Here is a 13,718-nt window from a genome sequence, read left to right on the forward strand (position 1 = left end):
CATATCAAGTAGGATGACTGGTAGTTTAGCAGACAGCCAGCATACCAAGTGGAATGACTGGTAGTTTAGCAGACAGACAGCATATCAAGTAGGATGACTGGTAGTTTAGCAGACAGACAGCATACCAGGTAGAATGACTGGTAGTTGATCAGACAGTCTCTAGCAGACAGACAGACAGCATACCAGGTAGAATGACTGGTAGTTGATCAGACAGTCTCTAGCAGACAGACAGACAGCATACCAGGTAGAATAACTGGTAGTTGATCAGACAGACAGACAGCATACCAGGTAGAATGACTGGTAGTTGATCAGACAGTCTCTAGCAGACAGACAGACAGCATACCAGGTAGAATGACTGGTAGTTGATCAGACAGACAGACAGCATACCAGGTAGAATGACTGGTAGTTGATCAGACAGTCTCTAGCAGACAGACAGACAGCATACCAGGTAGAATGACTGGTAGTTGATCAGACAGTCTCTAGCAGACAGACAGACAGCATACCAGGTAGAATGACTGGTAGTTGATCAGACAGTAGACAGTGATCAAGCTTCTCCTTTACTCTGATCAGGTGGTAGAGGACTAATACATGTCTTTCTTTCTCTCCCCCTAAGTTCCACAGGTCTGTCAGCCAGGTGTGGTTCCCCAGGTGCAGCAGGTGTCCCGTTGGGAAGCTGCAGGGTGTGACTGTCCATCAGACATCCCTCGCCCGCTCCTCCTCTCAGCAGGTATGCAGCTCCCCCCAGGAAACCCCCTACCTCTCTCTCTCTCTCCCTCCCTCCCTCCCTCCCTCCCTCCCTCCCTCCAGTCCGGGGGTGTAGTCTCTGGGGCAGGGGGAGGGGTTAGGGTGGAGCAGGGTGGGGTCCAGGACCGTGGCAGCGGGCGTGGTCAGATACAGGTGGAGGGCTGTGCAGAGGCGTGCTTCCTGTTCCTCAGACCACCTGGCTTCTCCTTGTAACCAAGACACATCTGCTGAGACACATCCACGAGGGCCGAGGCCACCGTTAGCCCTACACAGAGAGAGGAAGTGATGTATTAGTAACAGGAAGTGATGTATTAGTTTGTCACTAAACAGTATGGGCCTTAGGATACAGTGGTGAATTCAGGGGATTGTTGCGATTTAAACAAATAGAATATGATGTATTAATAGAACTATTCATCAAGCCTCTCTGGGCTTTGAAAGTCTAATTATATAGATTCATGTCTGATTAGTGTGTATTATATAGAGAAACATACAGTCTATTAACATAGTTCTACCTCAGTGTTTAGCTAAACATACAGTCTATTAACATAGTTCTACGTCAGTGTTTAGATAAACAGTCTATTAACATAGTTCTACGTCAGAGTGTTCAGATAATCATACAGTCTATTAACATAGTTCTACGTCAGAGTGTTTAGCTAAACATACAGTCTATTACCATAGTTCTACGTCAGAGTGTTTAGATAAACATACAGTCTATTAACATAGTTCTACCTCAGTGTTTAGATAAACATACAGTCTATTACCATAGTTCTACGTCAGAGTGTGTAGATAAACATAGTTTATTAACATAGTTCTACGTCAGAGTGTTTAGATAAACATACAGTCTACTAACATAGTTCTACGTCAGAGTGTGTAGATAAACATAGTTTATTAACATAGTTCTACGTCAGAGTGTTTAGATAAACATACAGTCTACTAACATAGTTCTACGTCAGAGTGTTTAGATAAACATAGTTTATTAACATAGTTCTAGGTCAGAGTGTGTAGATAAACATAGTTTATTAACATAGTTCTACGTCAGTGTTTAGATAAACATACAGTCTACTAACATAGTTCTACGTCAGAGTGTTTAGATAAACATAGTCTATTAACATAGTTCTACGTCAGTGTTTAGATAAACATACAGTCTACTAACATAGTTCTACGTCAGAGTGTGTAGATAAACATAGTTTGTTAACATAGTTCTACGTCAGAGTGTTCAGATAATCATACAGTCTACTAACATAGTTCTACGTCAGAGTGTTCAGATAATCATACAGTCTACTAACATAGTTCTACGTCAGAGTGTTTAGATAAACATACAGTCTACTAACATAGTTCTACGTCAGAGTGTTTAGATAATCATACAGTCTACTAACATAGTTCTACGTTAGAGTGTTCAGAATTAAAGCATGGTAATCACAGCTAATCTCACATCCTCCTATACAGACACATAAATACTGTATTCTATACTATATCTATTGCATCTTGCCTATGCTGCTCTGTCATGGCTCATCCATATATTTATATGTATATATTCTTATTCCATTCCTTTACTTAGATTTGTGTGTATTAGGTAGTTGTTGTGGAATTGTTATATTACTTGTTAGATATTGCTGAACTGTCGGAGCTAGAACAACAAGCATTTCGCTACACTCGCATTAACACCTGCTGACCATGGGACCAATAACATCTGCTAACCATGTGACCAATAACATCTGCTAACCATGTGACCAATAACATCTGCTAACCATGTGACCAATAACATCTGCTGACCATGTGACCAATAACATCTGCTGACCATGTGACCAATAACATCTGATTTGACACGCAGGGGCTAAAGTGCTAACAGAAGAATGGTTGGAGACTGAAGGAGGTTTGTGACAGCAGGGATGTTGATGGACAGAACATGATGTGGTGACAGCAGGGATGTTGATGGACAGAACATGATGTGGTGACAGCAGGGATGTTGATGGACAGAACATGATGTGGTGACAGCAGGGATGTTGATGGACAGAACATGATGTGACGACAGCAGGGATGTTGATGGACAGAACATGATGTGACAGCAGGGATGTTGATGGACAGAACATGATGTGACAGCAGGGATGTTGATGGACAGAACATGATGTGGTGACAGCAGGGATGTTGATGGACAGAACATGATGTGGTGACAGCAGGGATGTTGATGGTCAGAACATGATGTGGTGACAGCAGGGATGTTGATGGTCAGAACATGATGTGGTGACAGCAGGGATGTTGATGGACAGAACATGATGTGGTGACAGCAGGGATGTTGATGGACAGAACATGATGTGGTGACAGCAGGGATGTTGATGGACAGAACATGATGTGACGACAGCAGGGATGTTGATGGACAGAACATGATGTGACAGCAGGGATGTTGATGGACAGAACATGATGTGACAGCAGGGATGTTGATGGACAGAACATGATGTGACAGCAGGGATGTTGATGGACAGAACATGATGTGGTGACAGCAGGGATGTTGATGGACAGAACATGATGTGGTGACAGCAGGGATGTTGATGGACAGAACATGATGTGACGACAGCAGGGATGTTGATGGACAGAACATGATGTGACAGCAGGGATGTTGATGGACAGAACATGATGTGACAGCAGGGATGTTGATGGTCAGAACATGATGTTGTGTAAAGGACTGAAACAGATCCTCGGGGAGGGGGCTGCCTCGGGGAGGGGGACGCCTCGGGGAAGGGGCTGCCTCGGGGAGGGGGCCGCCTCGGGGAGGGGGCCGCCTCGGGGAGGGGGCTGCCTCGGGGAGGGGGCTGCCTCGGTGTGCTCCAGATGGAAGGTTTTGTTATGACAGAGAGACAATTTAATTAATAAAAGACCTAAAGCTGACGGACTGGGAGAGAGGGGGAGGGATAAGGAGAGAGATGGAGGGGAGAGAGAGAGAGAGAGAGAGAGAGAGAGGGGATAGAGAGACGGGAGAGAGAGCGAGAGGGAGAGCAAGAGGGGAGAGAGAGAGGAGAGAGAGCGAGAGGGAGAGGGGAGAGGCGTCATCACTCTATCTTACCAGACTGACCGGGTGGGGGGATGCCCCCGGTGCCTCTGGGTAAACGGACGAAGATGGAGAGGACAGCAGCCTTGTTCCCAAAACAAGGCTCCAGGGCGATGGGCTTGGGCACCGTCTGGACAGGAGAGAGAGACATCAGGTAAGACGTTAGAGATACAATTTGCATTGTATTTAATTCTCTGTGTCACATCAACAGTCCCGCTGAGCATGACAAGGAATTGGCTAAAGAGCAGAAACAGACTGGCAGTCCAGATAACCAGCTAACTGTTGAATGCTCCTGTACACTTTACTGTAACATTTCATCAGAGCTCTCCAGTCAGACAGACACAGTGGATTGTAGTGTGAAGACAGTTCACACTCTAGTCTCCCCCAACAGAGAACAATCTCTCTCTTCCTCCTTGACAGCCCTTCTCTCTAGCAATCTCTCTAGCAATCTCTCCAGCAATCTCACCAGCAATCTCACCAGCAATCTCACCAGCAATCTCTCTAGCAATCTCTCTAGCAATCTCACCAGCAATCTCACCAGCAATCTCACCAGCAATCTCACCAGCAATCTCACCAGCAATCTCACCAGCAATCTCACCAGCAATCTCTCTAGCAATCTCTCTCCTCTCTATTCTGCTCTTCTCTCTCTTCTATATTCATCTCATTCGTCTATCTATCCCTCTCTCTTTTCTCTATCCCACGCACACACGGACACATACCTCTCTTTCCAAGAGGGAATAAACACATAGACTGTATCCCAATCAACAAGGATGCTGTATTTTTCAGGCAGTATTTCTAGGCAGGACGTCACAATTGGCATGTCCCAATTCCAAGTTACTTTAAAATGGGCAGCATCCCATGAATCCTTCGCCGAGCAGGCTATCTCAAAACATCTTGCGACGCACTGAAAAATCTGAATTAATGGTGGACGAAACTCCCCACTTGGGAGAACATTTTCCAGAAGAATAAGGAATAACTTTATTTATTCACCAAATTATGTAAAAATGTTCAACAAATTACTTTCATGAGAATTTTTTATTCAAATGTTAAATAACTGTTGTTTATCAGTCCGTTGCCACACATGGTACGCGATAGCTAGCACATGGTACGCGATAGCTAGCACATGGTACGCGATAGCTAGCACATGGTACGCGATAGCTAGCACATGGTACGCGATAGCTAGCACATGGTACGCGATAGCTAGCTAACATTAACGTTAGTAGGTGATCTCGTCCTGCTTATCAGTTGTTTAGAGATGAATAACTAAACGCGCCTAATCGTAGTTTCAGCAAAGTGTAAATTGTGAAGACCTGGACAGTTTTTAAATCATGAATTAGTGAACTTGCTAGCCAGCTAAAGACATGTAACAAATTGTTTGTTCCCCCCATTTGTTTTTCAGGGACTGAAGTGGTGCACCCGATTGTCTTTCACTCCATTGCATTGGCTTGGCAGGAGAAAACAGTCCTGCCCGACTAGTTTGTAGGTAAGACATTTTAACAACATCTGATGAAAAATGTAGAAAATGCAGCTAGCTGTGTTCTGTTCAATCTGGACTTGCTAGCCAGCCAAGTGATTTGTGCATTCTGTTGATGAGTCTGTTTAGCAAGCCTGCTTAGCCTAGTAGTAGCAGCTAGCTAACGTTAGCTAACTTTAGCGTGTCACTTTCCCTTCGTCATTGTGTTTGGTGTTACAGTACTTGTTCAAACTAGATGATAGGTTATTCTACTTTTACTGTAAACAACTGAACCAGCCTAAAATATGCAAAACTGGTAACAAAACGCATTAATAAAGGTAGTTGTGGCTTCAGCCATCTGAACCAGCTCTGAAATTTGAGCAGTGAGGTACATTTTTCCTCCTTGTCTGCTTGAAGGACATGTCATCCCGACACCCTCCAGATGTAAATGCAACAATTTCAACATTTTGCTGAGTTACAGTTCATATAAGGAAATCAGTCAATTGAAATAAATGGATTAGGCCCTAATCTATGCATGTGTAAATCAGCTAGAAAGATGTGTCGGCATCGAGTCTCTGTCTCTGACCCCCTCCTGCTCTACAGCAGAGTCTCACAACTCAATCGCTGGTTGAAAACTGTTTTCTGCCCCTCCCAAAAAGATAGAATTTGTAGATAACTGGCCCTCTTTCTGGGACTCACCCACAAACAGGACCAAGCCTGGCCTGTTGAGGAGTGACGGACTCCATCCTAGCTGGAGGGGTCCTCTCATCTTATCTACGAACATAGACAGGGCTCTAACTCCTCTAGCTCCACAATGAGATAGGGTGAAGGCCAGGCAGCAGGCTGTTAGCCAGCCTGCCAGCTTAGTGGAGTCTGCCACTAGCACAGTCAGTGTAGTCAGCTCAGCTATCCCCATTGAGACCGTGTCTGTGCCTCAATCTAGGTTGGACAAAACTAAACATGGCGGTGTTCGCCTTAGCAATCTCACTGGAATAAAGACCTCCTCCATTCCTGTCATTATTGAAAAGAGGTTGTGATATCTCACATCTCAAAATAGGGCTATTTAATGTTAGATCCCTGACTTTCAAGGCAGTTCTAGTCAATGAACTAATCACTGATCATAATCTTGATGTGATTGGCCTGACTGAAACATGGCTTAAGCCTGATGAATTTATTGTGTTAAATGAGGCCTCTCCTCCTGGTTACCTTAGTGACCATATCCCCTGCACATCCTGCAAAGGCGGAGGTGTTGCTAACATTTATGACAGCAAATTTCAATTTGCAACAAAAAAAATACTGTGTTTTCTTCATTTCAGCTTCTAGCCATGAAATCTTTGTAGCCTACTAAATCACTTTTTTATAGCTACTGTTTACAGGCCTCCTGGGCCCTATACAGCGTTCCTCACTGAGTTCCCTGAATTCCTATCAGACCTTGTAATCATGGCAGATAATATTCCGATTTTTGGTGACTTTAATATTCACATGGAAAAGTCCACAGACCCACTCCAAAAGGCTTTCGGAGCCATCATCGACTCAGTGGGTTTTGTTCAACATTTCTCCGGACCTACTCACTGCCACAGTCATACTCTGGATATAGTTTTGTCCCATGTTTTTACTCATAATCCTGGACTATCGGACCACCATTTTATTATGTTTGCAATCGCAACAAATAATCTGCTCAGACCCCAACCAAGGATCATCAAAAGCCGTGCTATAAATTCTCGGACAACCCAAAGATTCCTAGATGCCATTCCAGACTCCCTCCACCTACCCAAGGACGTCAGAGGACAAAAATCAGTTAACCACCTAACTGAGGAACTCAATTTAACCTTGCACAATACCCTAGATGCAGTCATACCCCTGAAAACAAAAAAACATTTGTCATAAGAATCTAGCTCCCTGGTATACAGAAAATACCCAAGCCCTGAAGCAAGCTTCTAGAAAATTGGAAGGGAAAAGGCGCCACACTAAACTGGAAGTCTTCCGACTAGCTTGGAAAGACAGTACCGTGCAAAATCGAAGAGCCCTCACTGCTGCTCGATCATCCTATTTTTCCAACCTAATTGAGGAGAATAATCAATTTTTTATACTGTCGCCAAGCAAACTAAAAAGCAGCATTCATCACTTCAGCAGTGATAAATTCATGAACTTCTTTGATGAAAAGATCATGATCAATTGAAAGCAAATTACGGACTCCTCTTTGAATCTGCTCAGTTGTCCTGAGTCTGCACAGAACTGCCAGGACCTAGCATCTATGGAGACACTCAAGTTTTTTTAATCCTGTATCTCTTGAGACATTCATGAAAATATTCATGGCCTCTAAACCGTCAAGCTGCATACTGGACCCTATTCCAACTAAACTACTGAAAGAGCTGCTTCCTGTGCTTGGCCCTCCTATGTTGAACATAATAAATGGCTCCCTATCCACCGGATGTGAACCAAACTCACTAAAAGTGGCAGTAATAAAGCCTCTCTTGAAAAAGCCAAACCTTGACCTTGTAAAAAAACTAAATCGGCCTATATCAAAATCTCCCATTCCTCTCAAACATTTTTGAAAAAGCTGTTGCCCATCAACTCACTGCCTTCCTGAAGACAAACAATGTATACGAAACATTTCAGTCTGGTTTTTGACCCCATCATAGCACTGAGACTGCACTCGTGAAAGTGGTAAATTACCTTTAAATGGCGTCAGACCGAGGCTCTGCATCTGTCCTCGTGCTCCTAGACCTTAGTGCTGCTTTTGATACAATCAATGACCACATTCTTTTGGAGAGATTAGGAACCTTAATTGGTCTACACGGACAAGTTCTTCCCTGGTTTAGATCTTATCTGTCGGAAAGATATCAGTTTGTCTCTGTGGATGGTTTGTCCTCTGACAAATCAACTGTACGTTTCGGTGTTCCTCAAGGTTCCGTTTTAGGGCCACTATTGTTTTCACTATATATTTTACCTCTTTGTGATGTCATTCGGAAACACAATGTTAACTTTCACTGCTATGCGGATGACACACAGCTGTACATTTCGATGAAACGTGGTGAATCCCCAAAATTGCCTTCGCTGGAAGCTTGTGTTTCAGACATAAGGAAGTGGATGGCGGCAAATGTTATACTTTTAAACTTGGACTAAAGAGAGATGCTTGTTCTAGGTCGCAGGAAACAAAGATATCTTCTGTTGGATCTGACAATTCATCTTGATGGTTATACAGCCGTCTCAAATAAAACTGAAGAACCCCGGCGTTACTCTGGACCCTGATCTCTCTTTTGACAAACATTTCAAGGACAGCCATTTTCCATATTCATAACATTGTAAAAATCAGAAACTTTCTGTCCATAAATGATGCAGAAAAGTTACTCCATGCTTTTGTCACTTCTAGATTAGACTACTGCAGTGCTCTACTTTCCGGCTACCAGGATAAAGCACTAAATAAACTTCAGTTAGTGCTAAACACGGCTGCTAGAATCTTGACTAGAACCAAAACATTTGATCATATTACTCCAGTGCTAGCCCCTCTACACTGGCTTCCTGTTAAGGCTAGGGCTGATTTCAAGGTTTTACTGCTAACCTACAAAGTATTACATGGGCTTGCTCCGACCGATCTCTCCTACACGTACACTATGGTCACAAGACGCAGGCCTCCTTACTGTCCCTAGAATTTCTAAGCAAACAGCTGGAGGAAGTGCTTTCTCCTATAGAGCTCCATTTTTATGGAATGGTCTGCCTATTCATGTGAGAGACGCAGACTCTGGCTCGACCTTTAAGTCTTTATTGAAGACTCATCTCTTCAGTAGGTCCTATGATTGAGTGTAGTCTGTCCCAGGAGTGTGAAGGTGAACGGAAAGTCACTGGAGCAAAGAACCACCCCTGCTGTCTCTGCCAGGCCGGTTCCCCTCTCTCCACTGGGATTCTCTGCCTCTAACCCTATTACAGGGGCTGAGTCACTGGCTTATTGGTGCTCTTCCAAGCCGTCCCTAGGAGGGGCGTGTCACTTGAGTGGATTGAGTCACTGACGTGATCTTCCTGTCCGTTTTGGTGCCCTCCCTCAGGTTTGTGCTGTGGGGAAGATCTTCGTGGGCTATACTCGGCCTTGTCTCAGGATGGTAAATTGGTGGTTGAAGATATCCCTCTAGTGGTGTGGGGGCTGTGCTTTGACGAAGTGGGTGGGGTTATATCCTGCCTGTTTGGCCCTGTCCGGGGGTATCGTCAGATGGGGCCACAGTGTCCCCTGACCCCTCCTGTCTCAGCCTCCAGTATTTATGCTGCAATAGTTTATGTGTCGGGGGGCTAGGGTCAGTCTTATGTCTGGAGTATTTCTCCTGTCTTATTCGGTGTCCTGTGTGAATTTAAGTATGCTCCCTCTAATTCTCTCTCTCTCCCTCTCCTCCCGGAAGACCTGAGCCCTAGGACCATGCCTCAGGACTACCTGGCCTGATGACTCCTTGCTGTCCACCTGGTCGTGCTGCTGCTCCAGTTTCAACTGTTCTACCCCGCGGCTATGGAACCCTGACCTGCTCACCAGACGTGCTACCTTGTCCCGGACCTGCTGTTTTCGACTCTCTCTACCGCACCTGGTGTCTCGAACTCTGAATGCTCGGCTATGAAAAGCCAACTGACATTTACTCCTGAGGTGCTGACCTGTTGCACCCTCTACAACCACTGTGATTATTATTATCATCATCTGACCTTGCTGGTCATCTATGAACGTTTGAACATCTTGGCCATGTTCTGTTATAATCTCCACCCGGCACAGCCAGAAGAGGACTGGTCACCCCTCAGAGCCTGGTTCCTCTGGTCTACCCAGTACAGCCAGAAGAGGACTGGCCACCCCTCAGAGCCTGGTTCCTCTGGTCTACCCAGTACAGCCAGAAGAGGACTGGTCACCCCTCAGAGCCTGGTTCCTCTCCGGGTTTCTTCCTCGGTTCCTTCCTTTCTAGGGAGTTTTTCTTAGCCACCGTGCTTCTACCCCTGCATTGCTTGCTGTTTGGGGTTTTAGGCTGGGTTTCTGTACAGCACTTTGTGACATCAGCTGATGTAGAAAGGTCTTCATAAATACATTTGATTGATAGGTAAGGTGAGGCCCCATAGTGCAGTCATAGGAACCCTGGTGAGGTCCCATAGTGCAGTCATAGGAACCCTGGTGAGGCCCAATAGTGCAGTCATAGGAACCCTGGTGAGGCCTGGTGAGGCCCCATAGTGCAGTCATAGGAACCCTGGTGATGCCTGGTGAGGCCCCATAGTGCAGTCATAGGAACCCTGGTGAAGTCCCATAGTGCAGTCATAGGAACCCTGGTGAGGCCTGGTGAGGTCCCATAGTGCAGTCATAGGAACCCTGGTGAGGTCCCATAGTGCAGTCATAGGAACCCTGGTGAGGTCCCATAGTGCAGTCATAGGAACCCTGGTGAGGTCCCATAGTGCAGTCATAGGAACCCTGGTGAGGTCCCATAGTGCAGTCATAGGAACCCTGGTGAGGCCCCATAGTGCAGTCATAGGAACCCTGGTGAGGCCCCATAGTGCAGTCATAGGAACCCTGATGAGGTCCCATAGTGCAGTCATAGGAACCCTGGTGAGGCCCCATAGTGCAGTCATAGGAACCCTGGTGAGGCCCCATAGTGCAGTCATAGGAACCCTGGTGAGGCCTGGTGAGGCCCCATAGGGCAGTCATAGGAACCCTGGTGAGGTCCCATAGTGCAGTCATAGGAACCCTGGTGAGGTCCCATAGTGCAGTCATAGGAACCCTGGTGAGGCCTGGTGAGGCCCCATAGTGCAGTCATAGGAACCCTGGTGAGGTCCCATAGTGCAGTCATAGGAACCCTGGTGAGGCCCCATAGTGCAGTCATAGGAACCCTGGTGAGGCCCCATAGTGCAGTCATAGGAACCCTGGTGAGGCCCCATAGTGCAGTCATAGGAACCCTGGTGAGGTCCCATAGTGCAGTCATAGGAACCCTGGTGAGGCCCCATAGTGCAGTCATAGGAACCCTGGTGAGGCCCCATAGTGCAGTCATAGGAACCCTGGTGAGGCCCCATAGTGCAGTCATAGGAACCCTGGTGAGGCCCCATAGTGCAGTCATAGGAACCCTGGTGAGGCCCCATAGAGCAGTCATAGGAACCCTGGTGAGGCCCCATAGAGCAGTCATAGGAACCCTGGTGAGGCCCCATAGTGCAGTCATAGGAACCCTGGTGAGGTCCCATAGTGCAGTCATAGGAACCCTGGTGAGGCTCCATAGTGCAGTCATAGGAACCCTGGTGAGGTCCCATAGTGCAGTCATAGGAACCCTGGTGAGGTCCCATAGTGCAGTCATAGGAACCCTGGTGAGGTCCCATAGTGCAGTCATAGGAACCCTGGTGAGGCCCCATAGTGCAGTCATAGGAACCCTGGTGAGGCCCCATAGTGCAGTCATAGGAACCCTGGTGAGGTCCCATAGTGCCTTACTTCTGCAAGGCCCAACTACTTATAATACAGATAAGGTTTAACATGGGGGTTAGGATAAGGGTTAGGTTTAACATAGGGGTTAGGTTTAGGTTTAACATTAGGGTTAGGTTTAACATAAGGGTTAGGTTTAACATAAGGGTTAGGTTTAACATAAGGGTTAGGATAAGGGTAGTGGATAGTTAGTTGAAATGTTGACAGTTATTGAACATCTACCTCTATCAAAATAAAGTGTTACTGATAGGAATACTGAAACCTTTTCACCAAGAACATAATGGAAGAGAGGACGACGAACTGAGGACGACGAAGATAACTGAGGATGATGAAGAGGAGAACAGATGATGATGAAAACATTCCCCCATTGCTGACACCACAGATCTGAGGACAAGTGGCTTGGGGGAAGGGGATTGGCTGACGGGCCAGCGATGTCACAGTCTGAGGTCACACTCACCTTGACGTTTCCACCAATTAGGTCCGGCGGCTCCTCGTCCATTTCCAAGGCAACGTTGATGGTGGCGAACGGCCGGCTAGCCATCTGCTGCATCTCACGGAGGAGTTGCTGAGATGAAGAAGAGGATGAGGAGGGTCAGTGATGAAGAACGAGGACAGCCCATTTTGGCACACAAAAAAATACATTGTGCATCTGAATTCCCTATATAGCGCACTAAATAGGGTATACAGCACACTACAGAGGGTACACAGCACACTACAGAGGGTATACAGCACACTACATAGGGTATACAACACACTACATAGGGTATATAACACACTACATAGGGTATATAGCGCACTACATACGCTATATAGTGCACTACATAGGGTATATAGCGCACTACATAGGATACATAGTGCACTACATAGGGTATATAGCACACTATATATGGTATATAGTGACACTCCATAGGGTATATAGCGCACTACATAGGGTATAAAATGCACAACATAGGATATATAGCTCACTACATAGCGTATATAGTGCCACTACATAGGGTATATAGTGCCACTACATAGGGTATATAGCGCACTACATAGGGTATAAAGCACACTACATAGGGTATATAGTGCACTACATAGGGTATATAGTGCCACTACATAGGGTATATAGTGCCACTACATAGGGTATATAGCACACTACATAGGGTATATAGTGCACTACATAGGGAAAAGGGCGTCACTTGGGACTCAACACAGTAAGGCTTTAAATAACCTACACCACCCCATCATACCAGACCCCACCCTAACCTACACCACCCCACCATACAAGACCCTACACCACCCTAACCTACACCACCCCACCCTAACCTACACCACCCCACCATACCAGACCCCACCCTAACCTACACCACCCCATCATACCAGACCCCACCCTAACCTACACCACCCCATCATACCAGACCCCACCCTGACCTACACCACCCCACCATACCAGACCCCACCCTAACCTACAACACCCCACCCTAACCTACACCACCCCACCCCACCCTAACCTACACCACCCCATCATACCAGACCCCACCCTAACCTACACCACCCCACCCTAACCTACACCACCCCACCATACCAGACCCCACCCTAACCTACACCACCCCATCATACCAGACCCCACACCACCCTAACCTGCACCACCCTAACCTGCACCACCCTAACCTGCACCACCCCACCCTAGACCACCCTAACCTACACCACCCTAACCAACACCACCCCATCATACCAGACCCCACCCTAACCTACACCACCCCACTCTAACCTACACCACCCCACCATAACAGACCCCACCCTAACCTACACCACCCCACCCTACACCACCCCACCATACCAGACCCCCACACCACCCTAACCTACACCACCCTAACCTACACCACCCCACCCTAACCTACACCACCCTACCCTAACCTACACCACCCTACCCTAACCTACACCACCCCACCATACCAGACCCCCACACCACCCCACCCTAACCTACACCACCCCACCATAACAGACCCCACCCTAACCTACACCACCCCACCCTAACCTACACCACCCCACCCTAACCTACACCACCCCATCATACC

At 46.6% G+C, this 13,718-nt stretch overlaps 1 protein-coding gene across 6 annotated transcripts in view; it reads right to left on the reverse strand.

The window, feature by feature from the left end:
- Positions 1–798: 798 nt before the first annotated feature.
- Positions 799–13,718, reverse strand: part of LOC115173051 (attractin) — a 184,580-nt gene continuing 171,660 nt past the window's right edge. For all 6 annotated transcript variants that reach the window (XM_029731038.1, XM_029731036.1, XM_029731035.1 and 3 more), the window contains 3 exons: positions 12,116–12,223; positions 3,803–3,917; positions 799–1,009 (listed from right to left, as the gene is read on the reverse strand). In XM_029731038.1, the coding sequence (XP_029586898.1) occupies positions 888–1,009; positions 3,803–3,917; positions 12,116–12,223 (345 nt within the window). In that variant the 3' untranslated portion in view covers positions 799–887. The remainder of the gene's footprint in view (positions 1,010–3,802; positions 3,918–12,115; positions 12,224–13,718) is intronic.

Source organism: Salmo trutta, chromosome 33, assembly GCF_901001165.1.
Source record: "Salmo trutta chromosome 33, fSalTru1.1, whole genome shotgun sequence".
NCBI lineage: Eukaryota > Metazoa > Chordata > Actinopteri > Salmoniformes > Salmonidae > Salmo > Salmo trutta.